This window comes from Mauremys reevesii, linkage group 2 (genome assembly GCF_016161935.1).
Source record: "Mauremys reevesii isolate NIE-2019 linkage group 2, ASM1616193v1, whole genome shotgun sequence".
Classification (NCBI taxonomy): domain Eukaryota; kingdom Metazoa; phylum Chordata; order Testudines; family Geoemydidae; genus Mauremys; species Mauremys reevesii.
The window spans coordinates 20,623,651-20,648,146 of NC_052624.1; the positions used below are offsets into that span (position 1 = coordinate 20,623,651).

The window sequence follows — 24,496 nt, forward strand, 5'->3', positions numbered from 1 at the left end:
AACATGCCAGCTTTTTAACACAGCACAGCAACAATGTTACAATTTAGGAAAGAAAGTGAAGCTTACTCTGTCCAATTCAGACTACTAGGGGAACATCAAGTACATTACTAGGCAGAATGCAATTTCCAACATTTAAATTTTCCCAGGAAACTGGGTTTTAGCACTCTTACTTTTGCAAAAGTACTATGGGATCTTTATTGGACTAAAACACCTCCATTCTAAATCTCAGCTCTCCACAGCACAGTTTCCCCTACCACCATACAGTATTGGTTCAGCTTGGACTCAGAGGGAAGAGTCACCTGCAGAACAACCAATACCTTTTCTTGGAGCATCTATGCTTTCCTTGGCAGCCTTCCACTCAACTGCTAACCAGGGATGATCCATCTTAGTTTATGAGATGGGACAGATTGCAGCTCAAAGTGGAATGACTGCAAGTCCATACTCACAAGTACACTTTAAGAAGATTCATTTTGAGCAGGATCTGTTAACAAGAGTGATAAACTGTTCCATGCTATGTCAGCAAATCTTTTTTTCCTATTAGCACTTAAAAGGATGCAAAAGTCTTGCAATTCTTTAGCTCTGGCGGATAAAGTTACTTTGCCAGAACTTGGTGCTTATGACTGCACTTCTGAGATAGAAACTTTTCAATAGGCCTGATTCCAAAGCCCACTGAAGTCACTGGAATCTTGCATTTTACATCAATGGGCTTTGGGTCAGCTCCACAGTCACCAAAGCAAATTGATAGTGCAAAATTGACTATTCTCCACTCTGTATTCTTCTGGTTTATGTACTCTTAGGAAAGATAGTGTTGGGAAGGGAACCTTGATCATAACCAAGCAGAATTAAAGGGCTTCCCCAGCTGCCATGCACTGAAGAGCTAAGCTAAGTAGTAATGTTGCACTGGCAACCCTTCAGCTCTAATCCTGGCTCTGACTCAATGTGTTACCTGTCTCCATTTTCCCAACTGTACAATGTACACTTGCAGCTGTCACAGGGAAAATTAATGTTTGCAGAGCACTTTAAAAATGTAAATGGTTAATATCTGCCAAACCACACAGCTGGATTGCAGGCACGCTTTGAAATAAAGCTGCCATTGCAGCTGTGGGTCCTGACTGTTCTTGGTTTAGGTTTTGTTCCACTGGTTATTTAATAAAAATTGTGGTCAATTTCTCTCTGTTTTTGGGGGCTCAACATTCAGCAAATAATGTTAGTGACAGCCAATGGTGTAATCTAGTAGAAAATACATACAGTGGGTATCCTGCTTGTATTTATACTCACAAAGACAGCCTTTTACATACCCCACCCCCCCGGATTCTAGGAATACAAATATTGGCCACTTTCAGCCTTGTTTTCCATCCTAAGCCTAAACAGAGAACAGCAGCCAGTTCCTAAGCTTTTCCAATTAAGCCTATAGGGGCTCACTCACTACAGCTGAGTATCTGATGAACAGATTACTCTGGCTCTCATTACAAAGTGCTGGTATTACTGCTTTGAATTAACATGATACCAGCTCATCTAAAGCCAAGCCAAGCTTATTTGTACTGAATAACCATAACTGCTGATCTTGCACAGAAACTGCATGACAATGTTTGAAAAGTATGCTGGGTGTTGATTCATATGGCACAGCACTTGCTGTCACTGTTCTGAAACGTCCTGTGATATAGCTATACATTTTGCAAGTAAAACATAAGGAGACAAGTCAAAAGTCTGACAGGACAAACAGGCTGCATATCAAGCAAATATTGAAAGCTGTGGTTTTCTTTTAGATAGAAACAAATGCTGTTTTGCATAGTGCTTTGCCCTTCACATATAGCTCTGATAATGCTTTACCAAAAAGGTGGTAAGGAGAACATCAAGGAATTAATATACATATTCACTCCAATTTCAAGGGTACATACATGTTACGACACTTTGAGAGCGATTCTTCTGGACATTCTCCTCCTTCTGGGCAACGGTCGTAGCATTGGGTTCAGCTTGATAAGCACAAAGGGCCTCCCACTCTTTCTCCAGACGATTTTTATTCTTCAGATGGTCTTCCATATAGGACTGAAATGAAAAGAACATACCATCAGGCACCGTTTTATATACGGGTTAGCAATGTACTATCCAAATACAGGCCTGCGCTAAAAGAATTTATATACTGTATTTGGGGTTAAAAGTAAAACTGGACCAAACGTAAGGTGGTGCTTACAAAGCCGGAAACCAGGGGTGGTTCAGATCCTGCTCCAATTTTCCAAACTCTCAAAGATTGAATAGGGGAGAAATGGGGAGTGCAGATAAGATGCTTCAGTTTGGCTTATCTGTAGGGGCAGGGAAGAAGTGTTGAGAATATACATACAAGTGAAAACGACAGGAATTCTGAACCATGTTTGAATAGAGGTGATGATACACAAAAGGTATTACTGTTAAATCACTGATTTATATTTTTTTAAACTCAACTGTGACACAAAAATATGAATAAGTGCTTTAGCTTTGCTCAGGTGAAATGCTTTTAGACACCTCTCCAGCCCCAGCCATGGAACCACACACACAAGCTATTTCCTCTTCAATAGCTAGAAAAGTGCAAAGGTCCCTTTTAACCTCAGATCAAGGTAGGGTGACCAGACTGCAAATGTGAAAAATCAGGACAGGTGGTGGTGGTGGGGTAATAGGAGCCTATATAAGAAAAAGACCCCAAAATCAGGACATCTGGTCACTCTAGACCAAGGAATGGAAGAGAAGCTTATGTCCATTATTCAAACAATTATGTAACATATGACGATCCCACGTAAGATTGTGTGCTCTTCCAGGCAGGGTCCATGCCTTACCCTATAAAGTGCTGGTGTCCTCACAAGGTGTAATGAACTTGCAGCATTTACAAACACTGCTGTTAAGAAGAGTATAAAATTGTTGGCCAAACAACATTTTTGTGATACTACATCATAAAATGCTGGAGGGAGGGATAGCTCAGTGGTTTGAGCATTGGCCTGCTAAACCCAGGGTTGTGAGTTCAATCCTTGAGGGGGCCACTTAGGGATCTGGGGCAAAAATTGGTCCTGCTAGTGAAGGCAGGGGGCTGGACTCGATGACCTTTCAAGGTCCCTTCCAGCTCTAGGAGATTGGTATATCTCCAATTATTACCTTTCTTCCTGCCTTGGAGAGGTATAGATGGGAAGAGGAGGCTGATTGGATTGTCTGGGGAGAGCGGAGTCTGGGGGAGTGGGAGAGAGGGCATCCTCTCTGACACCCAGACTCTTGCCTGATGCCTTCCACATGCTCTGCCTCCCATGCCCACTCGCTGACCAGTTGAGAGGAGGTGAGGAAGCAGACTGGCTCCAGCAAGCCCTCCCTCCTCCCTTTGTGCACTTCCAGGCACTCAGCAGACTTCTTGCTGCTGAAAGCTTCCGCACAGGCCATGCCCTCTAGGAGGTGTAGCTGTCAGAGCTGGGTTTCCAAGCTTGCTGAGGGTCTGGCCAGATGATCTTTTACAGACTGGAATTCTCTCTCCCTCTCCACTAGACTGGCGAGATGCCCATGCTCTTTTATTCCTTGCATCATCCATAGGCCTCCAAGATGCTGTGAGAAGGCGCCGGGGGTGGGGGGGGGGGGGGGAGAAGGGGAACCCAGCCACCACTGGATATATTGCTAGTCACACCCTGAGGGAAGATTTCTTCCTGACTCCAAAAGGGATCTGGATAAGGGACAGTACCATTCTAAAGGAGATTGTGATAATAAATGTGAATAAATAGTGTTGCAAATTGTTGGCATCCAGTGCACACAGAAGGCTTTGAGAGGCCAGCTCCGGGGTAAGTCCAATCACTATACCCTGATTGGTGGACCCTGTTCTCCATTAGCCTGTAAGGTATGGGAAGGTCTTAAGTTTTTGCAGACTTAGTTATTCCCTGTCTGCACTCTCATTGCAGCTCATGGGGAGAGAGATAAGGGTTTGACTCATGAATTTGGTAGTGGGAGTTTGGCAAAAGGTGGCTAACAATTCCTTTAAGTCCGCACTAGATCCAATTAATACCTTGTAATTTTGAGGGTAGGGGAGATCAGTCCCTTCCTTTAATAGTAAAGTTAACAAAATTATGACCTGCTACTTAAATCCAATTACATGTCTACATCTTCATTCTCCTGTATCTCCTCTTCAGTCGTAATAAGCAATAAAATACTTGGGGAAGCTGAGGGAGAAACTGAGGTTTGAAGAGGTTAAATGACACGCTAAAGGTCATGAAGGAAGTTTGGGGCGGAGTCATAAAAAGAATCCAGAATGCCTCATTTTGAATCCTATACTTCAAGATCATTGCTCCTTCAAGCCCTTTGTTTGCAGTCAAGGCAGACCATTTTTTATTGTTTGCTTTTCCAAGCGCCTACTAACAGTTAATTCCACTGTGACACTTGCCTACAAATAATTGCCGGGAAAGATTTCCCAAAAAGCATTCAAATAGAGTTTTCGTTCCTCAAAAATATTTTATGAAGACAATCCATACTATGCCACATGCTCACTTCAAGACGTATTTCAAGGAAGAGAGGCTATCATGCCCTTTCTGCAGGTTTTGCAGAAAGATATCATAGGCTTTAAAACTGTCTTCTGCCAAATGCAAGCTTTGCTAACATTACCATCTCATCATGTTTCCTATAGAACAAGCAAAGCAGGATACTATTCTCTCTTGCAAATCAAACTATGTTTATCTGTAAAGAAATGGTGTCTGACACACAGCTTTGTTTTCTGCAAAACAGGTGTGTCCCCCCCAGTGGTGGAAATCAACCCACCAATACTGAAAAGCAAATAAATAAGGACATTTGTAGGAAAAAGAAAAGATTCAGGTGTACCTTAAATGTCACTGAAGCATATTAGACTAAAAGAGATTTTGGAGAGAAATAGTAGTGGCTTAGAAACACAAGATACCTATACCTGTTGTGGCTAACGTGCCTGAGACAGGGTGAGGAAAATGGCATTTACGTTGTTATGCAAAGATTATCCCTCTTAAAGGAAAGTTGGCACATATGGAAAAAGAAAATTAGTGAAAGAGTGGTATTGTACAAGAGAATCAAGATTTTTGGTATTGGAGATAGGGTGACCAGATGTCCCAATTTTATAGAGACCGTCCTGATATTTGGGGCTTTGTCTTATATAGGTGCCTATTACCCTCCACCCCGTTCTGATTTTTCACACTTGCTGTCTGGTCACCCTAATTGGAGAGCTGTTTATTATGAGATGGTCAAAGAGCAGACGACAATGACAATTTCTGAGGACAACCAATAGTATCTTCAAATTTTAAACCACGGTCCTGCAATCTGATTCGGGGGAGGAGACCCTACACCTGTGTAAAAGTCCCAATAGCATCAGTGGGACTCTGTACAGGTATAAGGGTCTGACAATACAGGGTCTCTTTGATCAGATTCCTAAAATGAGGCCTTAGGTAATAAATAGTTTCCACCACCATCCTACCCAGGGCGTTTCCAGTTGCTTCTATTTGTCACCTCAAAGATATTTTCCTTTCATCGTTTACATTCTCTGTAAATAGCTGACTATAGAACAGTTAAGGTTCTTGGTTTTTCGGGTGTGTGTGAATTTTAAAACAGCTTATGCTTTTTTTTTTTAAAGGAATAACTTCCTATTCTAGACAAATCTTAATTTTTCCAACACCTGCCTGTAAACTTTAAGTGAAAATACAAATGAATAAGGAGGAAATGCACTCAAAACCTTGCCTCTAACAAAAAGACAGCTGTCTCTCAAATCAAAATCAACACTTAACTTTGTTCAAACTGATCAGAGCAACACAAACCATTTTCAGTATAAAGCACCAAGAATGATGAGATGTTTGAATGGCTATAGCCAGATGTGAGGGGGTCTTGCTGTACAGGGTGAGCTACTAGTTAAAAACAATTGTGCAAGCAAATGCATTAAAATGCATTTTAAAGAAAAAGAAAAAAAAACAGGAACAGCTTCAAACCACTCAGAAATCAAGAAACTGTAATAATTAAGCTACATACTTTAATTTATGGTCCCTTAAAGCAAACCCCATTCCCCACTGCATTTGGCTAGACAGGAACCTAGACAGGATATTCTGAAACATCCTCTTGGGAATTCCTAGGAGTATGCTACACTCACTGGTGTGCTTCTGATATTTCTGTCTACTCAAATCCACTCACTAATTAGGATATTTTCATGAGACATTCTGCAATGCTTGCCTGGCACAATGGAAGTTCATTAACTGCATATCAAACACACACTGTCTCACAGTTCTAGAGTAGCACACAAGAGAAAGGGGAGGTTGTCAGAATTATTTTAAATGTTACTCAAAGCCCTATGTACACAGGCAGTGGCTGATCTCACCAAGGTGCCCACTTCTAGATCCGTTCTCAGCAGTGAGCCTGCAATCCTGAGTGCACTGCTGTTGTCTACAGTGTTGGGTGGAAGCCCAGATTCAAGTCTCCTTGGGCATTTAAGCTTCATGAGGTTTTCACTTTCCTCAAGCAGACAGGGGCCCAGTGATGCTGCGCATTCATTTGTAGCGAAGCTTACACTTTCCTGTCTACGTCCAGATGAGCTGTTCTTGCCACTGAGCATGATCCAGGGAAGAAGGTGGATTCAAGTGACGCACCCAGTGCCCATGGTGGGTGCCACGTTTCTTAAATCAATTAATAGCCTATTTTGCAATCAGCAAGGAAATGCCATTTCAAAAAGTCTTAGTGTACTCCACTAGGATTCTGCCAGGGTATAAGAAAGCTGTCCTTAGGGAAAGGCAGAACTAGCACACTTGGTGGTTGTCTTGTGGCCCATACTAAGACAGATCACAAGTTCCTGAAAATGGGCAAGTAGCCAACACCTAAAGATATGGTTGGGGCTTGGTAAGGACTTCCTGCCTGGTTTGTATTTGATTAACTTGATTCTTATAATAGAATAGCAGTTAAATTTGATACACACCACTTGTCTGTTTTTATTTAAGGCTTTGCATTTGTGGTAAGTGTTTTGTGGATAAATTAAGATTGACAAACCTCAAACTGAAATCCTAATAGTTCCGATGTATCTCCAAATACACTGTCTGTCTACGTGTAGTATGGCCACCGTCTGCTTTCAAAGCACCTATTTTGTCGTGGCTGTTCAGCAGTTACAAAAGGCAATTATTTTTGGCAAAATACTTCCTGTATTGATCATTGCTTAGAAAAACACTCCTTTGCTGCACTCCATCATGAACAAGGATGCCTCTTCCAGTAAAAGATCAGCAACTTTAATATGATGGACCTTGGCAGGTTTAATCTAATCTCAAATGTCAGCTGTGAAGGGTGGATTGAATATTATCTTAATCCTTGGGATCAGTGACCACACAAATCCACACCTTACTCCTGATGAGGTGAAATCCATTGCCCTCAAAGTCCAAGTTGCTTTTTACAAAGACCGTGCAAGGAAATCAAAATAAGGATTTGACATGTGAGAGCTTCAGAGTGGCGTAGATTGTACGAACCCCCTCCCCGTCGCAATACCTCCCTTGATTGGAAGCAGGGAACTCAGAGCCCTGCATCCTTGTCAGGCACTGGGTTTAACACCTCTCTTCCAAGAAAAAGTGCAGCACTACACCACAAACTCCATGGACTCCCCAAGATCTGCAGGGTGCCAAGAGCCATACAGAGCTCAGCAGCTGCTCTGGTGCTGCTCCTTGGACGGCATCTCTCATCCCAAGAACTCCACTAAAGGCATGAAAGTGACTGATCCTGTTTCCACACAGAAAGTTTAGGGAGAAATGCAGATGGGACCCTCTCCATGCCAATCATAAGGGCTTGGTGTTTTTGGGATGCTGTCATTTATCTCCTAAATGGGAATTTAGATACAAGAGAATTGGCTCTATACATTATATTGCACCTGAAATGTCACATTAAACACTGAAGCAGCTCATTTCCTGCTGTTTCCTCTTGTTCTTTCCAATTTGACCCTGAGATAATTTTTTTTTTAAAAATAGGAATTTTCCCTTTTGTTATTACCCCGTGGTTCCAAACCTTGTTTTGTACATTGTGTTGGCACTATTCATCCCATCCCACCATCATCCCATAGCTTCTTTCCATCCAGTCTCTTGGTCTATTTTTCTTCATATATCCCTTTGCTGCTTCTTACACCAATATTTTCCCCCTCTTTAAAGAGTAACTTTGTTTTACTTTCACATGTCATATGCTTTTTTCATCATTTTTCTGCTTTACTATTTACTCCATAGTGGTGTCAGGGTAGAATTCTTTCCTCCTGCCTGCAGCTCCCAGAATTACAGAAGTCAGAGATGTAAAAGACCTAACTAGCAGTTACCAGACTTGGGGTCACAACCCCAAATGGTCATGGTCATGCCATCAGCAGATAGAGTTGCGGAGATCCCTACTTGTGCGGACAATGCCATTTTGGTCCACACAGCGTGACCTCACCTGTATGGTGTGTGCAAGGTCCCGATTCATAGAGGATGCCATTTCACTCTACAAAATGACATCCCCTGCACAATGTGACCTCGCATGCACTGTATGTAAGAGGTCACACTATGCAGAAGTCACCATTTCATAGAGCAAAATAGCATCTCCCATGCTGTCTGGGGTCCTGGCAGGAAATACTTGATTAAAATGGGGTTGTGGTGGCAAAAGATTTGGGAACCCCTGGCCTAGCCTATCATCCAGTGCCTGTTCCTTCAAATGCAGGATTGTTCCCTGTACTTCAGTTGCTAAGTTTGCCAAGCCTAGTTTTAAACATCCAACATCTGATAGCTCAAAACAGCTTACTATCAGGAAATCATCTCTGACTTTCCACCTAAATCGTCTTTTTCCTAGTTCCATTCCACATGTACTAGTTGGATCTCTTTCTACTACCAAAAGGTCCAATGCAGTAAGCTGGTACTATGCAAGGAGCAACTGTTGGACTGAACCCCAAAGAATTCTCTTCCTTCTTGGAATTCACATCCTTTGAGTGTGTGACGACTTATCTAGCCCCATAGTTAGCTACCACTCAGCCAGGTGGGGCATCCAATTTAACCTTTACATTATATATTGATCTCTCCAGTTCTGTGATATTTTTTTTTGGTTCACTTCTGACCTCTTTCTAGTTCGTAACTAGTATTTGGGAAATGTGGTACCCGGAATTGAACACAACATTCCTGGTGAGGTAAAGACCCTATTAGCAGGGACTATTAATTTATTGCTTTTGCATATGCAGCCCACCACTGGGCTGGTCTTGCTTACTTACAAACTTATATCTAATTTGCTGTCCAGTGTAGCCCTTCTATTTCTTTCAGCCTTCTCTCTCACTGAAGAGAAGAGAAGAGAAGAGAAGAGAGATGTCCTTTACGATCACTTTCCCTTACATGTATTCCTGCTTCATCCTTATGCTGGTTTGTGAGCCTGTGGAGCCATGCAGATCATAGGCCCCCACTGGTCACAACTCACCCTGTATTTAAGATGAATTTCATTTTATCTGATGTCTAGGTTTTCAGTCCAGCTACGTGCTTTGGTACTATTGCCCCATCCTCGTCGGTGTTCGCAACACCTCCTAATTTAGTCCCACTTGCAAATGTCACTAAAAAGCCAATCCCTCCCACTTCCAGATCGTAAATTAAGATGTTAAATAAAACGGCACCGAACACCAATCCCGGTGGTACTTTGCTAGATACCACCTCTATCTATTGCTGTTTATCATTACTCTGTGTGTACCACCCGTTAGCGTTTCAATCCATGACAGTCCCCTAAAATAATTCAAATTAAGCTTTCAATTAACATTTCATGAGACAGTTTCAATGCTTTATTAAAATCTAAATCTATTACGTCTACCATTTTCATTCCACCTACTGATTTATTCTATTTTAAAAAAAGCAATCAAGTTTGTTCAGGCAAGATTTATTCTTTATTAAACCTAGGCAGATTCTGACTTATGGTGCAGTTTCTCTCTCTGAGAGATGCTGGGAGATTTTCAAACCCACAGAAAGAACCACTAGGCACCTAATTTCCCCCACTTCCCCCCCCCCCCCGACTCAAGAAATCAGTGGGAACCGAACATTTAACTCCCTTTTGTCTCTTTGAAACTCTCCTCTACTTAGTGATTTCTGCTTTTAATGTTTGTTCCCTTATTTTCTAGCGATAGAGTCTGGACGTAAAGAATGGCAATAGCTATCACTTCTCTCATCCTGAGAGAAACAACGTTTGCTTTTCTCTGAATATTTTGGTGCCTCCACTGTTGTCCATGGTACAATAAATCCTGTACTAATTTCCTTAAAACCTCAGTATGCATAGTATTCAGACCATAATTTTAATAATGATAAGAGTCTCATTTTTAAAGGAGCTTCCTTGCTTACTAAAGCTCTGATTGTTGCTGAGAGACCTGTGTGTCCATATGGAGCCCAAATGACTTTACTGGGATTTGAGCAGAAGCAGGCACCATCCATGGACCTCTGTTGAAGCCATGGGTCTCCCTATGGGCACATGGGTCTGCTCATGCACATCAGATTGCAGGACTGGGGCCTAACTATGCGAATTTCTGTTCCACATTTCTCAGTGAACACAAGACTTAAAATATTTTTAAAGTCATTTTAACTATTCCCCAGGCTCATCTAACATTTCCTCCTATACTGATATATTGTGAAAGCCCTCCCTTCCCCATCAAAATAATAATCACTAATTCAGCATTAAAGATATTTATGCTGCTCAGATCTTACAAAATTACAATAACTTGGAGTCTGTAGGGTTTGCCACATTTGCATATTAGAGCCTGCACACTTCTGCTAGAAAGCCAAGCTGCAGACATTATAGGCTATGTGATACTGATTCCCATTTTTCAGTTTAGGTGGGAAAGCAGGGGGAATTTATTGGGCCTTTTGTGCCCTCTGAATAGGGCTACAAAAAAAATCTATTAAAATAACAATAGAGACCCCGTAGCTCATCACCTGTGTCTCACTGGTGAGCTCACCTTTAGAAACAAATTCAGTAAATTAACAGTCACAAAACCTCATGTGCTTTGCAACAAATGGGGGGAAATCCTAGCTCCATTGATGTTAATGGTAAAACTCCTATTTAATTTCAATGGAGCCAGAATTTCACCCATACATTACATTACCTATCCATTTCACACAACCATCTAAACCCCTCCTTCTTTCCCTTCTACTAAAGGGAGAGAGAGCAAGCAAGCGCCTGGTGCAAGACCTGAGGCCTGAACCAGATGCTGTAAAACAAAGCCAAGCCATGTATTAAAGCAGATGCTTACAAGTTCACTGTCCAGTACGTACAGTTGGCAAAGTTGTTGCTAGAACTAGGGGTCAAATGAAATTAATAGGCAGCAGGTTTAAAAACAAAGAAAAGAAAGTATTTCTTCATACAACACACAGTCAACCTGTGGAACTCTTTGCCAGAGGAGGTTGTGAAGGCCAAAAGTATAACTGAGTTCAAAAAAGAACTAGATAAGTTCATGGAGGATAGGTCCCTCAATGGCTATTAGCCAGGCTGGACCAGGATGGTGTCCCTAGCCTCTGTTTGCCAGAAGCTGGGAATGAGCAACAGGGCATGGATCACTTGATGATTAACTGTTCTGTTCATTCCCTCTGGGGCACCAGGCACTGGCTACTGTCAGCACACAGGATACTGGGCTAGATGGACCTTTGGTATAACCCAGTATGGCTGTTCTTATGTAGTGCACTAGGCACCAGATATTTACATACATGTATTTCAGCTAGTACAGATACATCCCAATCTAGTACAAGATAAGATGGCTTGACAAAACAATGAAAAAGGATGTCATGAAATACGTAAGGTGGTGTGTAAATTGTGTATGTGAATTGTTTGTCTCAGCCTATGTATATTGGGGTACTTTGCCTTAATTCTTTGTTCGGCCGAGGGGGCAGCGGAAAGTCCCACCACTGACTGAGCTGTTCCTTGCCACAGGGCACTCATGTGTTAGCATACCTATAACCATGGATTCAGGGTGCTAGGACTGTGACTTGCCAGCAATAAACCTGGCCGAATGCCTTTGTCACTGAACCGTGCCTGTGGTCTTTCTTTATGAGTAACATTGAAGTCTGCAGAATGAGCAGGCTACCCTATCTTCTCCAAGGACAGAAGCACTGAGCAGCCTAAACAGTGTTACTGAGGTAACAACATTCCATCCTTCAGCACTTAAGAGCACTGAGTAGTATTACGAGGTTTGCTGAAACAGCTAGACAGCATACTGAAAGCACACACACAAGGCAACTGACAGCATCCCTGCCCTATCAGATCTCTTGACCATTCTCCAGAAGATCTGATGGTTTAAACTGTGTTTCCATTGTGGTCACAAATGAAAATCTATGTACAATAGATAGGGCCCTACCAAATTCAGAGCCCATTTGGGTCAATTTCATGGTCATAGGATTTTTAAAATAGTAAATTTCATGGCGTCCTAACTATAGGGGTCCTGACCCAACTCTGAAGGCAGCAGTGCAGAAATAAGGGTGGCATGGTACGTTATTGCCACCCTTACTTCTGCACTGCTGCCAGTGGGATGCTGCCTTCACAACTGGGTGCCTGGCTAGCAGCCACCACTCTCCAGCCACCCAGCTCTGAAGGCAGCACAGAAGTAAGGATGGCAATACTGCAACCCTTCTTAAATAACCTTGTGACACTCCACACACAATCCTCTTTTGAGTCAGGACCCCAGTTTGAGAAACGCTGGTCTCCCCCGTGAAATCTGTATAGTACAAGGTAAAAGTACACAAAAGACCAGATTTCACGGTCCGTGACATATTTTTCATGGCCATGAATTTGGTAGGGCCCTAACAATAGGGAAAAAAAGGGGAGGGGGTTGTACATCATCTGTGTGAATCTTCACAAACTACCGTAAGTGAGATATTTTTCTCTTCAACATTTAAAAAATATGAGCACAATACTGTGCTTTAGTTTAATTTTTCCTCAGACTTCTCAATATCTGATCATAATTGGAAGAAAAAGGGCAGTTTTTGAAGTAGTACGTATGCCTGTTAACTTGGCCTGGCAAAACTATCGGGAAAATTTACCAGCGCAAGCACAGGACACCCTTAATATGATGGATGGGGATTACAAAAACAAAACAAAAGCAAAGAAATAATTCTCTCAGGCAACTACGCACCTTAGGGGGAAGAATTTTGATAGACTGTTTTAACAAGATTACATGATTAGTAAATAAATGCTGATTTCTATTGTGCAGTGGAACTGTACTCAGAGAGCACAATATTGCTATAGCATGTTATATAATATAATTTTAAAGATCACCCCTAGGATCTCTAGGGAAATCTCATCTTTGTACTGAATAGCACATTACAGAATCTGCCAAACTAAACTACACAATACAACTTTTGGAATAAATGTTTATTCACAAGGAAGTTAAATGGCAACCTGTGTTCTATTTACCTAAATTAATATACCCTTGATGCAGTGGATATCACTACCTCCCCCACTCTTAATGCTCTGATAATAGAGTTTTGTAACGTGTAAAAGGATTATTTCAATCCAATCAGCAGGTGCTGGGATCAGTGTGTGTCAGACAAACACTTGCTAATCCCTTTTCTTACAGCTCCCAGCTGCCAAAGGTGCTCACTGAAATCCAAATGAAATAGTGGGATACAACCTGTGTGGACCTAGGCAGATTTTCAGCTCTGTTGAAACTCCTGAAAATTACATGTTATCCTGACCATTGTTAGAGGCAGAAAGGATGGGGTCAGTAGGCTTTTTTTAAAAAGGTAAATAAGAAAATGAATACTGAAGTACTTCCACTACCTAAAATGTAGTGTAAGGCAAACAAACTCCGTTTATAATCTCTTCTCAGATTACCTGCTAGTAGTGGTGTTTGCTAGGTCTTAAAACAACCCCCAACCCACATACAGCTATCAAATTATACCTATAAAGTTTCATCCCTACAATTACTGTGCTTTAAATAAACCTTCAACAATAGGGAGAAGATGATTACCAAAAAGGCAATCCAATACTCTGTTACAATTTTTGCATTTCTGTAGCTCCTTCCGTCCACCTATCTGAAAGCACTCCCAGCACTCCTGCAAGGGAGACAAATATTACTGCCATTTTACACATGGAAAACGAATGGGCAATTGACTTCAGTGCTTCTGCCCTAGGTCACAGCCTATCGTACAGCTGGGAAAAGAACACAGATCTCTTGACTCTCAGTCTTGGGCCTTAACCTTCCTTTCATGGCTGTTCATAACAGGTCTAAAACTAGCATTAATGAATACATTTGATGACACTGTAGTAATTAATTAGGAATTAGGTGTTTTTAAAAGATACAGGATTAGAGTTGCTGGTGAAGACAGTAATGTAACAATGTAATTTAACACAACTCTTATATTCTACTTATACATGAAATTCCAGTTAGATACTGGAGGGGCAAAGGATGAATTAACTCAAAATCTTTTTTTATTTTTTCCTACACCCCCATACGCTGGCTCTTGATAATAAAGATTTAAAATAAACGAAGAGGGCTATTTTCAAAAAATTGAAAAATCAGATAATTTAGCTGAATGTTGCCATTTCACAGTATTTGACATATTATAATTAGGATATGCACAAAACTTTAAAAAAAAATTGAAGTCAACTCTGCACAATGGGAAGAGACACCAAGAATGGATGCTGTTAAATTATTCACGAGTGGTTTTGCTATGAGCTTTCAGTAGCTTTGCTAAAAAGCAAAATCACTAACCATGCAGTTATATCAAAATTAGCAGATGTCACTAATTAAAAAAATATACAAACTAAACAACCACCTCATCACTGGCAGAGTTATAATTTCAAATATATGTGCCAGAGTTGTACCCCAAAAAGCTCAGAATTGCTTGCCTGTTCTGGTGCACAATTGCACTTACACATACACTTTCGTTCTTTTTTTAGAAGATTTTTTAAAGATGATCCATTTTGCTTGCTTCCATTTTCCACTAATGATCTGCACATCAAACAATAAATGCAAGATGCAAGTGTGATTTACTAACATTTCCACATGGGAGTGTTGTGTGCCTAAATGAGAGGTTTAAAGATATTAAACACCTACTTACTAATTGAGAACACAAAAACAAAAGCCACACCTCAAGGCCCATTAACACAATTATGCATCAAAGTTTGGGTTCCCTATCGGATACTACATTTGCAAATTAAAGCCTTAATTATCTTTTTCAAAGCACTAAGACATTCATATCCATTTACTATACACAGAAATTTACTGATGAATAAATATTTGGTTCTAAAAATGTTCAGTCTCAAAAATGTGCGTCTATTGTGTTGAGTTCTACAAAGATAAAGAGACCAGGGAAACCCTAACCAACCATGACAAAAGACATCAAAACAGATACAACATACACAGTGACTTGTAGATGTGGGGCCAACCTATGGCCCTGCTAGCAGTTGGCCATCTTGGGGGGGGGGGGGCGGGAACATTATGTCTACACACACAATGCATAGTACAAAGCACAGCGTGCAGCAACGCCTACTACACGTCAAAGAAGGCAGCCAATTATTTCTTGAGACCAACCATGCCCGATTAAGAAAACATTAAAAAACAGACCACTTATGAAAGACAAGAGAACAAGTTATTAAAATGGATGATGGGACAGTGTTATATAAATATATATATTACATGCATACACATTCACATCTCTCTCCCTCTGTAGCACACAGAAGCATACATGTAAGGGAGAAAAAAGGGGCAGAGGGATGGAGGGCAAAATCAGCCCTTTCATGGGAACCCACACAAGACCCATGACCAGGAAACTCTGGCCACAAGGGCTTCTCACCATTAAACCCTGGATCTCAGGATCACGGTGAAAAAATTCCATGGATCTTGGGACATCCACACTACTTTCCCAGTAGTGCTGGCTCTCTTGGTAGCAACAATCAAGAGCTTCCAGGCCGGCTGCTCAGACTCTTGTTGCAGTTTGTGGATTTCAATAGTGCATGGTCTAGACTTGAGATGAGAATGCAGGAAGTATGGGGCAAAGAGCAAATTAAGGGGAACACAGGGAAAATAATATGACATGGGGAGAGAAAGACAATTCAACAACAGCAAACATGGCTTAATGGAAAAGACACAGATTCTGATGAAAGCAGATGCTGCTTTCTAAAGAGAGAGAATTACAGAAATGAAGAAAATACACACGATAAACCAAGAAAATGGTATGCAGAGTGAAGAAGAGACACTTAGGAGCATAAATAACATTTGCTCATATTTTATTGCTTTCCCCTGGCAAATGTCTCTTTTCACACTCTAAGCTGGGAGAAAAGGATAGGAGAGCTGTTCTGAGCACTTGGTAAATTAGTATTGCTGCCTACTCAGAATTCTGCAGCTAAGTAGCTGGAGAAAACAACATAGATAACCTAACATTCACAGTACTAATGATAGTTGAGGGTCTGGCAGCCCCCAGACTCAGCATATTTGAGGAACCGCCCCTTGAAAAAGGAGATTTGTTAGCAACTCTGCACAAACCGAAATGCAAGCAAATGGGCACCACTCTAACTGTGACAGTGGCGGCTAATGATGGCCTAAACACTACCATTTTGGCTTAAAAGAGTCTTTCAGTTTGGAGACTGCCACAAATGTCTTTTAACCATTCTGTAGTCCAAGTAACAAATACCTTACTTCTAGATAAAGAGACCAATGCTAAATCATCTCTCAGAACAACTAAATATGAATAGACTAGCAAATCTACTAACAGAACTCTCCTAATGTTTTCACGTTATCACGTAAATTGGGTGGAGAGAAACAAATGGAAAAAAAATAGTCAAAACACTCCACCCAAGGGCCTGATCCAATGTCTAGTGAAGTCAATGAGAAGGCCCCAACTAACTTCAATATTAAGGCCTCATCCAGTGAAAAATCTATTTGAAGAGCAAGTATTCTGAAGCAGAGCTGATAGAAAATCCTTTTTTTTGTTTGTTTGTTTTTTTGGTCCTCTGAAATCTGACCCATGAAAAATTTTGATATAGAGATAGATACACACAAATTGGGACAAATAGCCAACTTTTTTTTTTAAATGAAATAAAATTACAAAAAAATATCATTCAGGTCAATCAGAACATTTATTTAAATAAAACAATATTTTGAATGTAATTTTGACCATTTTAATTTTTTTAAATTAATGTAAAATAAATTTCAAAACAAAAATGTGTGTCAAAATGAAAAACTGAATCTTTCAAATCTAAAAATGTCCAAATGGGATTTCAAAAAACTTTTTTCCAATGTTTCTTTAAATAAAATTCCATTGGAATTAATACGATTGCATGCAAAATTTCAGTTTAGTTGAAACATCACCGAAAGTGGCAAACATGGTTTCAATGAAAGTTTTTCAGCCAGCTCTATTCCCAAACTGTATTATATTAATCTACATCTGAGACAATCCAGGCCTTAATCCTCTCAAGACAAGGGCCTACACAGATCCATACACTGTTCTGTTTACTCCAATAGTACTCACATGGATACATGTGGATGAATCTCCTTTTGCAGGACTAGAGAATCAAACTGTTCATATTTCAAAGTAACTAACATTTTGGTCTCAGACTGTCTGAACTGATGCTTTCATCTGCTACCTATTTTCTTCCTGGTAATAAAGAACATTGCTCGATTGCAGGGAGGAAGGATACACTACTGTTTTGCACTAGACAAACAGCTTGTATGTCTATACTGAAATCATGAGGTGTGACTGCACATACCTGAGCTAGTTAGAGCAGTACCAGAGCACTGAAGCTGCAGCAGCACATACAGTTCAGCTAGGGTTGCCAACTCTGACTGAAGCTATTCCAGGAGATTATTGCGCCCCTCCCCCCAACATGACGAAATGTCATTTTCTTAAAATATCCTATTAAAATCTCCTGGATTGCTTTCAGTAGTCACTGGGAAACCAATGCTGATTCCAGGAGACTCCAGGCCAATTCTGATGGATTTGGCAACCCTAACTTCAGCATGGACAAGCCCTGGGAATAATTACCCAGGGTTCTAGGCAGGCTTGTATACCCCACATCCAAGTGTGCATTGCTGCAGGTTCACTGATCCAGAACCCACGCTAGTTAGATTACAGTTAGCTTGTGTATATCCACACGTGGGGACAGATTCACAAAGACACTTAGGGGTTGCAGTACTGAGCCTCTCCACCCCTATCTTTTAGGTACATGGAAAAATCACTGGGATTCACAAAGCCTGAGTTCAGTGCCTAGGCTCCCTATACCTAGGGAGAGATGGGCACCCCAGAATGGGAGTCACAAAAGCCAGCATGCACCTACGCTAACCAATGGGAGATGCCAAGGAGAGAGATGGGTCCTAAGACCTGCCCCCTCCTGAAGATAGGCACCAAGTCTGGGCTGCAGGGAGGCACCTCCCTCTACTTGAGATTCTTAGTTGCAAACGCTCTCTTGGCATTAGGCACTTGTGCCATTTTTGGAAGAGGCCGTGGGATGGAGGAGGATGACGATGACCTTTTAGCCCAATGATTCTTTCATAATTTATTCACAGTGGAAAAGCTTCAACAGAAGAAACTGAGGGAGCCCCTCCCATCAGAATATCCTATAGCCCAGTGGCTAGGGGGCAGGGACCTGAGAAGTAGCAGATTCCTGTTCAAATGCCTTCTCCACCCCAGGAAGAGAGGGGACTTGAACCAAGAGTCTCCCACATCCCAGGTGAGTACCCTAATCCTGGGGCTAAAAGTGATGAGGGAGCTCCTCCTCCTCCACCCCAGCTGTTTTGTGCAAGTTTATCTATAGGACCCAAATCTGGTAGACAAGCCCTGAGCCCGTCTACTGGATCAGGCCCCACAGGAGAGTGAGGTGTTCAAACACCTTTCTTCCCCCAGTTTGTGCATTGCTCTGGGGCTCAGGTGTTCAGATGCCTAGGGCAAAGCTGCAGTGCACTTGCCCACAGGCTGACACATAGGTGCCTACGGAACTTTTACTGCCAAAGGTTAGGTGCTGAGCAAGGTTAGACACCTACAGGGCTTGGCAGCATCTGCCTGGGGACTGCAAGTATCCCGCTGGGGCCTGATTTTGGGATGAAAGCGCCTATGTTCTTTTGTGACTCTAGCCCAGCGATCGGCAACCTTTGGCACACGGTCTGCCAGGGTAAGCTGCTCCAGGCCAATGGGGGCTGCAGGAAGCGGCGGCCAGCACATCCCTTGGCCCGCGCTGCTTCCTGCAGCCCCCATTGGCCTGGAGCAGCGAACTGCGTTCAGTGGGAGCCGTGATCGGCTGAACCTGCTGACGCAGCAGGTAAACAAACTGGCCCGACCCACCAGGGAGCTTACCCTGGTGGACCGTGTGCCAAAGGTTGCCGATCCCTGCTCTAGCCCATGCTGCAATTACACCCCATGGCTGCCATACAGATGTATTAAAAAAACACAAATAAGAGGAGATCCATCAGTAAATGAGCAAGGAGGCAGAGATCAGTGTGCAAATAATAGCACAAATATTTCTGTGAATCTGACATCGTGCTGGGTGCATGTTGCATCTAAATGCTGAGATAGGTGCACTCTTGGGGATGTAAAATCCCTTCTTTCAAGCTGCAAGATTGGTTGATTGGTTTAAGCCCCATCTTAGACAAATTCTGTATCATGTAATTACATCTGCCTACCAAATTTTCACTGCAGTTTCCTTTCAATGTAATATTCAACTCCTGCCCTAAACTGTTTGTTTATTACAGATTAAAAAGGCCACCTATCTATCTGCTTAGGTGCTTTTACAATAATTTAAAATGCAAATATATACAACCCACACCATTATAACTAAATTGTCTCTTCCACGGTGTTATATATTATTACTGTAGGGTGTTAAACAGCTTCCAAGTTCAACCTAACAGTTGGCTGCATTTCAATGATGAATGAAGCACCTGTACATAAACAGTTTATGGGGCTCAGTGCTACTATCATTCTGGGTCCAGGACTCCTGCCTGAAGTCAATGGCAACTGCTGTGGAACAATAGCAGGACTAGACCCATAAGGCTAATTCTGCTTCCTTTAATCATCTGAGTGAGCTGAATGAAGTGCTTGAGAGTAGACAGGTGGGTCTCATGGTAGGGTAGTGCTTTGGGAACTCACAGGATGATAGTGACTTTTATGTAAAGTATATCTGTGTACACAATCAATATCCTAAACTTCACATTTAAAATACAGTCCGAAAATTTAGCTGACACTGACATATTAACAATCTTCTTTTAAATACATTTCTTTTACTACCTGTGTGACTAAAATCACTGCAAATTAGATTCTGTACATTTCAGCTTTACTTTTCACCATTTATACTATTTCATTTTTACACATCGCTCATCATGGGCAATGAAAATAGACTAGGATTCTAGGATAGCAAACATTGCAAGAAATTGTTTAAATTTAAAAACTATTTTACCTTAATAATTTAAAAGATATATGTGTGTGCGCATTAACATATAATGTGTATATAACACACATGCACATACACTTAAGTGTGTGTATATGTATTTATACACACACAGCTTTAAATGTTCAGCCTAAGGTATGATACCCTCTAACACTGTTTCCAAGAAGGCTAACGGCATTTTGGGCTGTATAAGTAGGGGCGTTGCCAGCAGATCGAGGGATGTGATCATTCCCCTCTATTCAGCACTGGTGAGGCCTCATCTGGGAATACTGTGTCCAGTTTTGTGCCCCACACTAGAAGAAGGATGTGGAAAAATTGGAAAGAGTCCAGCAGAGGGCAACAAAAATGATTAGGAGGCTGGAGCATATGACTTATGAGGAGAGGCTGAGGGAACTGGGATTGTTTAGTCTGCAGAAGAGAAGAATGAGGGGGGATTTGATAGTTGCTTTCAACTACCTGAAAGGGGATTCCAAAGAGGCTGGATCTAGACCAGGGGTCGGCAACCTTTCGGAAGTGCTGTGCCGAGTTTTCATTTATTCACTCTAATTTAAGGTTTCACATGCCAGTAATACATTAACATTTTTAGAAGGTCTCTTTCTATAAGTCTATAATATATAACTAAACTATTGTTGTATGTAAAGTAAATAAGGTTTTTTAAATGTTTAAGAAGCTTCGTTTAAAATTAAATTAAAATGCAGAGCCCCCTGGACTGGTGGTCACGACCTGGGCAGTGTGAGTGCCACTGAAAATCAGCTCGCGTGCCGCCTTCGGCACACGTGCCATAGGTTGCCTACCCCTGATCTAGACTGTTCTCAGTGGTACCAGATGACAGAACACAGAGTAACGGTCTCAAGTTGCAGTAGGGGAGGTTTAGGTTGGATATTAGGAAAAACATTTTCACTAGGAGAGTGGTGAAACACTGGAATGAGTTACCTAGGGAGGTGGTGGAATCTCCTTCCTTAGAGGTTTTTAAGGTTAGGCTTGACAAAGCCCTGGCTGGGATGATTTAGTTGGGAATTCGTCCTGCTTTGAGCAGGGGGTTGGACTAGATGAGGTCCCTTCCAACCCTGATATTCTATGAAAAACATAGAAACTTGAAAATTTACCATTTAAAATGAGTAAGAAGGCCTGTCTAAACATGAAGTGATGTTGCCAAACTTAATTATATACATTTTATATGTCAAATAAAAATATTATAAGTGATCTAGGGCCAAATTCTCTCCTTATTTACACTTGCTAATCCAGGCTGTGTGGACACAGCCAAAGTCATAATTTGCCCCCTCAAGTTGTGTCATGGTTTTTTCCCCCTTGTTATCTTAACAGACATCTTAACTCTAGCAGGATATTGTGCTACCATCCCACTACACATTCCAGGAATATATACACAGCAAGCAGCTCAGCATCAGCTCACACATGAACAGCCTCAACTCCCATACAATATTAATTCATTTCAAAAATATTTGCACCCTGCTGTCAAACTTAGACAAATTCATACTGAGCTTCAGAAAATGGCTGTTTTAATGGTAAATGATGTTCCAGAAACCTCTTTCAAGCTAAACATTTTTGTCAAAATTATTTTAATAAGAAAGATTAACAATTTCAACATTAGCTGCTAATCCCCTTTCATTTGAAACTCTGCTGATAAAATTCTTTCCTTGTCATTCAAATAGTAAGTAATAATTATAGATTTGGGGCTTCCATCTCTTGCTTCATTAATAGTAAATTGCATGAAAGTCTGAAGCATAAAGGCAGCTTTGATACATCTCAAAATGCAATTTCCATAGCTTTCCTTAGCTATGTACAATTAATTACAGAGTTAATAAGGAGAATATGTTAATGAAAGGGAAATTATTCACTCAGACCACCTGCCTTTATCAAATTTCTTTTATATATTTCCTTCTGTTTATGAATTTGGGTGACAGCAAGAACACAACTGATGATGTATATTACTGTTACTGGCTCCTCTGCTATTTTACTTATATCCTGGTATAACATATAGGCTGCTTACATAAAAGAAAAGAAAAAAGTCTAAGCACTAGCTAATGCTAAAAAATTAATTGACTGTTCCAATTTTGCATTACGTTAAGTTAAGTGCCTTTTAAAGGCATTTTAAAATTAAAAATGCCAAAACATCCTTTTAGCAATTAGATTCTCTGTTCTTTGCTTAGAACCTAAATATTGTGTGTCCAATAAAGAGATACTTGGTCATATTCTGATATTTTGTTTAAAAAACAAACAAAAAAACCCCAAATGTACTTTATATACACAGAATCAAATCAGTACAGAAAACAACTTTAAATTTGCTAGAGCTCCTGGATCCTGATTGCTATGCTTTTGACATGCATGGAAGGTCAGGGTATTGCAGATAGTACAAATGGTAGGTCAGGCAAAAGCCAAAACTTTGTACAGTATATAGATTAAAAATAATGCAGGACAGATGCACAAGTGTATTGATGAAGCAAATTTAAAAAGATGTACTAAATCCAGCAGCTAACCAGCCTCTATTAGCAGAGGAGGAATCACTCAAACTGAGGAAAGAAAAATGTTATGATTTAGGGGCCAGTCACTAACCTGAGCAACATAACCAAACAGAGGTAATTTCAGGGAAACAATCAGTGCAACAAAAAAGGGCCATGCAATCATTCAGTGCAATGACATGGCAGCCCCAAAGAGGTGTGGATTACATACAGTCTGACCTTCCCATGCGTTTTACTTTTTATATGACATCAGTGGGGCAACAAGAGAGCATATAAGAGGCAGAAAATAGAAGCAGTTCTCATCTCTCCCCATCTGTGGACCTGATTTGTTCTGCATGGGCTTTTTGGACACTTGAGCAACCCACATGAGCAGTGGGCCAACTGGGTCCAATGCCTGTAGGAAGCTGAAGGTAAGGAGGGCCAGGGAGACATTATAGAACTGGGAGTGGATGGAATAACAGACAAAATGCAACCCTGCAATTTCAAAAAGAGGGGGCTTGGGCTGAACTGGCAGAGAAAAAGGTAATGCTTCCTTTAAAGCTCCCTCCCCTTGGTGGTTGGGAAGGGGGAAAGGCATCCTGGTGAGTTGGTGGGTGGACCACTGGGGCTCAGGTAAGCCATTGGCCCTGAACACCTGGGGGAGGGTATATAAACCCTGTCACTCCACCCTGAGGCCCCTCATATACCAGGATTAAGAGGTCTGGTTCCCTGATAAACTGGAACTGGAGTAGGGGAAGGCAACCCTAAAGAAGCTTTGGAACAGAGTTGTGCCTCCTAATGTCTCTGGTACAGCCAGGAGACCCTCTTTCCTCAACCCTCAAACCACAAACAAGGAGAGAGCAGTGGGATCCCAGCAACAGGATGGGGAACAGCTGTGAGGGATGGGGAATCCACAACACCAGGCAGAAATGACTGAAGAAGGAATCATGCCCTGCACTGTCGGAGCTATCGCTGGATAGCTCCCAGATGAGTTAAGTTAATAAAGCTACAGCCTAATTAAACCACATCCCTTGCATTTTATCTTTCTTCTTGTGTGTCTAGGACAAAAAATGAGATTCTGCTTCAGTCTAGAACAAAGGAGGAGCTATTTTATTCAGAGGTAAATACACAGGAAGAAAAGAGAACATATTATATAAAGGAGGGTGATGGGAAGTAATTAGATAAGGAAAAAAAAAACCTATTTGATGCTAGAGGAACTCTACTTTGTCTGTGTATGTCCAAAATACCACAGTCTCTTTACAAGAGGGTAAATCCTGTGAGGATCAAAAAGAGGCTGTTTTTATCTCTTTACACATTTAAAATGTAATATTTCTTTTTTTAAAAATACACCCAGTGTGCAACCCTGGGAACATGTGCAATGTTTAATCATCACCACGTACGTATTGGAACGAACGTCCTACATATGAAATCTTCCAAATGTCACCCAAACTGTGATACTCCCACCATCTTAAAATCCCCACTGAGCCTTTTTCCCCAGAAAAGCCCTGCAAAGCAAGAAAACCTTTGCAGGTTGCCTTGCAGATCAGCATACTCAGGTAGTGACAGAACAGTGAGGGAAACAAGTTCCATTTATTAAATCCAACTGTCTACTGATTAAAATCAGGGAATTGGCAACTAGAGCACCTCAACTGATCTTTTCTGTCATAATTCACAGAGAGAGAGATCAGATCAGATCTCTGGAGGTACCATTTAGGACTTTAGGG

The 24,496-nt window shown here is 41.3% G+C and overlaps 1 protein-coding gene across 2 annotated transcripts in view; it reads right to left on the bottom strand.

The window, feature by feature from the left end:
* The window catches only part of PTPRN2 (protein tyrosine phosphatase receptor type N2), a 940,168-nt gene that overhangs the window by 60,877 nt on the left and 854,795 nt on the right, over positions 1 to 24,496 (bottom strand). For both annotated transcript variants that reach the window (XM_039523677.1, XM_039523678.1), the window contains one exon: positions 1,899 to 2,046. In XM_039523677.1, coding sequence (XP_039379611.1) covers positions 1,899 to 2,046 — 148 coding nt within the window. The remainder of the gene's footprint in view (positions 1 to 1,898; positions 2,047 to 24,496) is intronic.